Raw genomic sequence first — 2,875 nt, 5'->3', positions numbered from 1 at the left:
CTTCGGTTTTGCAGGCTTTTCAGCAAAACCGAAGTTTGAAACTTCGGTTTTGCCTCTGCCATATTTTTGTCCACTTTAGCCCTGCATTTTGCTTTTGCAGGTCGTAATCTATACATTTCTACATGTATTTATACCAACTGAAACTTAATTCTCAATAACAACATCACATACACACAACCACATTTCAAATACATCAAACTGAGATTTATATATCAGTGAAATCACTAGTTGAAAACTACAAAAAAACACTAAATCCCATTTTTAAAAAATGGCCAATTTTGAAAACGATGGATGGGAATACCTACTTGATATCGATGATTCCGACCTCACTCAGTCTGTATCAGTTACAAAACCCACTGAAATCATTTTGGTGCCGACTCAGTCGCCACCATTCCCCCGACCGTTAGAGTCCCCCAAACGTAACCGTCAAAAACAAAAACAACATATTTCTCCACCACCACCTGTTCTGCGGGGTTATGGGTCTAACAAAAAGAACAAATTATCGTACCGAATCCCTGGACCCGCTGGTATTTTCCAAGATGCGTATGAACTTCGAAATAACGAGAATAACGTTGTGGATGACATGTCTACGCAAGATTTTGTAAGGAAAATAATAAACAGACACGAAGTGGATGATTCGTTTACACTGGATCCGTGGCTACGCGCGACGGAGTTTGCATATCCGTACGGAGGTAAACAACAAAATTGTATACTCATTTTTCAAACCATAAGCCAACAGTGTATGTGTATTGATGTAACTGTAGGTAGATCTGATATGGCATGCATTTCGAGGCAGCGTAGATTTTTACCAGCTGATCAAGTTGTTGGTGTTGTTAAGACTTGTGAGAAAAATGCTGTCGGTGATATGTCTATAACGCTGAAAGTGAGTTTACATCACTAACTTATGTATATTTTCATTATTGTATTGCGTTCACTATAAAACAGGTTAATGTAACTATATTAATTTATGTTTAATAGGATACTACGGGTACTATTCGAGGAACAGTATCTAGCAAGATCATTGATGGTGTTCATGGGAAGTATGGAGGTGTCAAAGGCATACGCGAGGGAGCTGTTTTGGTGCTACAAAATTGTTCTATCTTTTGCCCTATTGTTAAGGTTAAAATCCTTAACATTACACGCAAGGCGTTAATAAAGGTGTTATTTAAAGATGGTGGATCTACATAGAGAATTGTGTTAATTGATTTCTTTTAATGCGGCTGTTGTTGTTTAAAATAAACTATTGTTATTGTTGTTTTAAATAACCTATTGTTATTTGTTGTTATTGTTCTTTAAAATAAACTATTGTTATTGTTGTTTAAAAATGATACTAAATATAAATCACAAACGCAAGATATATTTAAACAAGTCCAAAAGATAAACATTACACCGTATAAAAATAAATACAACTAATCATTGACCACGACGTCCCCCACGTATATATCTTAGGTGACGACCGGTTTCACACCTTGTTGGTACACTTTGACTTTGATTCCTCCGCGGTACATGTTCCCGGTTTTCATCACCACCTCCTGCCAAATCCTCGATAGGCTCATCCTCAAGTTGGTAATCAGATACACTCACATCAAGAGGGCTTCGAGAGGACGAGCCATGAAATGTTTGTTGGGGGGTCCGAGAGGATGATCCATGATATGTCTGTTGACGGGTCCGAGAGGATGATCCATGATGCGTGTTCAACGAGGTAGTGTATATGTTTCGCGGGGTATTGAATGCGTTCTGTTGGGTATTATAGAAGTTTTGTTGGGTATTGTACGTGTTTCTAGGGGTACTGTATGTATCCTGGCTGATTATGATGCGCGTATGCAAGTATCTGTTGTGGCATGCCAAAAAATGGTTGCGGGTTAGGTTAACTGTTTGGTTGCATTTGTGCAAATGCCATATCTTGCATCCTCCAAAGACCTTCCTCCTGCATATAGTTAAAAGTAAACCAATATTATAACCAAAGTTTATCGATCGTGACCTTATTTTTTTTTAATAATGAAAATATTACACTACTTACATATACATTAGTAGTCCCTGCCCAATTAGGATATGTGTTGCTGCCGTCATCGATTCCGGGATCTGTAATGTGGACAACTGTGCGAGCCTTGTACCAGTCAAAGTAATCCCTACTCACACCCCCACCATCCCTACCAAGAAATACACAGTTGGCTCAGTCATTCCATTATCCGATGTACGTGACGTGTGGGGCAATATCCCTCATATTAGCACTTTGTTTCATGCAAAGGCTTGTTTTGTGTAAATAATGATGCGTCTGAGCGGGAAGCAAATGTTCATCACCTGAAATATCCTGAGTCCATCCAAAATTCCTACGGACCCGATCTGGTAGATATGTCTCAATAGTAGCCCAGAATATAATCGGGCCACAGTATGACCATAAGGCTCTGTCAGCTGTGCACTGACGGGGTAGTCAGCTCAGTAACAAATCATCATATGGTTTCCATATAAACTGCATCAACATATTATAACACTTAATAAATGTTTTGACTTTAATATAGCTTCATAGTTTCATACCAAATAAATGTTACCTCTCGAGGCTGTAACGCCGCAAGTACGGATCGACACGTAGGCAATACATGTGTTGGCGTATTTTTGTTTGTCCGTTTACCATGCCACCTACATATAAATAACACATACAAATGAACCATAGGGTCCACGAAAGTAACAATTATATACCTCGAAAGTAACAATAATATACCGCGAACCATAGGGTCCACGAATGGGTGGAATCTCGTGCGGTGCCAGGTCCTCTGGAATAATGAGTATATCATTTTTGAGAATTGGCGCGAGGGATGAAATTCTTTCATACACCCACTGTTGTACTAAAAGTAGCCTACCATTAATGCCCCTGGCT

The 2,875-nt window shown here is 39.1% G+C and overlaps 1 protein-coding gene across 1 annotated transcript; it reads left to right on the top strand.

Moving 5' to 3' along the window:
- The first annotated feature begins 268 nt into the window (after nt 1-268).
- On the top strand, nt 269-1,188 carry LOC139902758 (uncharacterized). Its single transcript, XM_071885358.1, has 3 exons — nt 269-692; nt 765-883; nt 979-1,188. The coding sequence occupies exons 1-3, from the start codon at nt 269-271 to the stop codon at nt 1,186-1,188; spliced, it is 753 nt and encodes a 250-aa protein (XP_071741459.1).
- The last annotated feature ends 1,687 nt before the right edge of the window (nt 1,189-2,875 follow it).

Source organism: Rutidosis leptorrhynchoides, chromosome 3 (assembly GCF_046630445.1).
Source record: "Rutidosis leptorrhynchoides isolate AG116_Rl617_1_P2 chromosome 3, CSIRO_AGI_Rlap_v1, whole genome shotgun sequence".
Lineage (NCBI taxonomy): Eukaryota > Viridiplantae > Streptophyta > Magnoliopsida > Asterales > Asteraceae > Rutidosis > Rutidosis leptorrhynchoides.
Note: the sequence above shows the minus strand (reverse complement) of the source record. Positions and strands in the feature narration are given on the sequence as shown.

Excerpts from the sequence above, each read along its gene's own strand:
- LOC139902758 (XM_071885358.1), top strand. The coding sequence starts at position 269 with ATGGCCAATTTTGAAAACGATGGATGGGAATACCTACTTGATATCGAT. Across the intron at positions 693-764 it reads GTTTGCATATCCGTACGGAG|GTAGATCTGATATGGCATGC; the intron begins GTAAACAACAAA and ends ATGTAACTGTAG. Across the intron at positions 884-978 it reads ATATGTCTATAACGCTGAAA|GATACTACGGGTACTATTCG; the intron begins GTGAGTTTACAT and ends TATGTTTAATAG.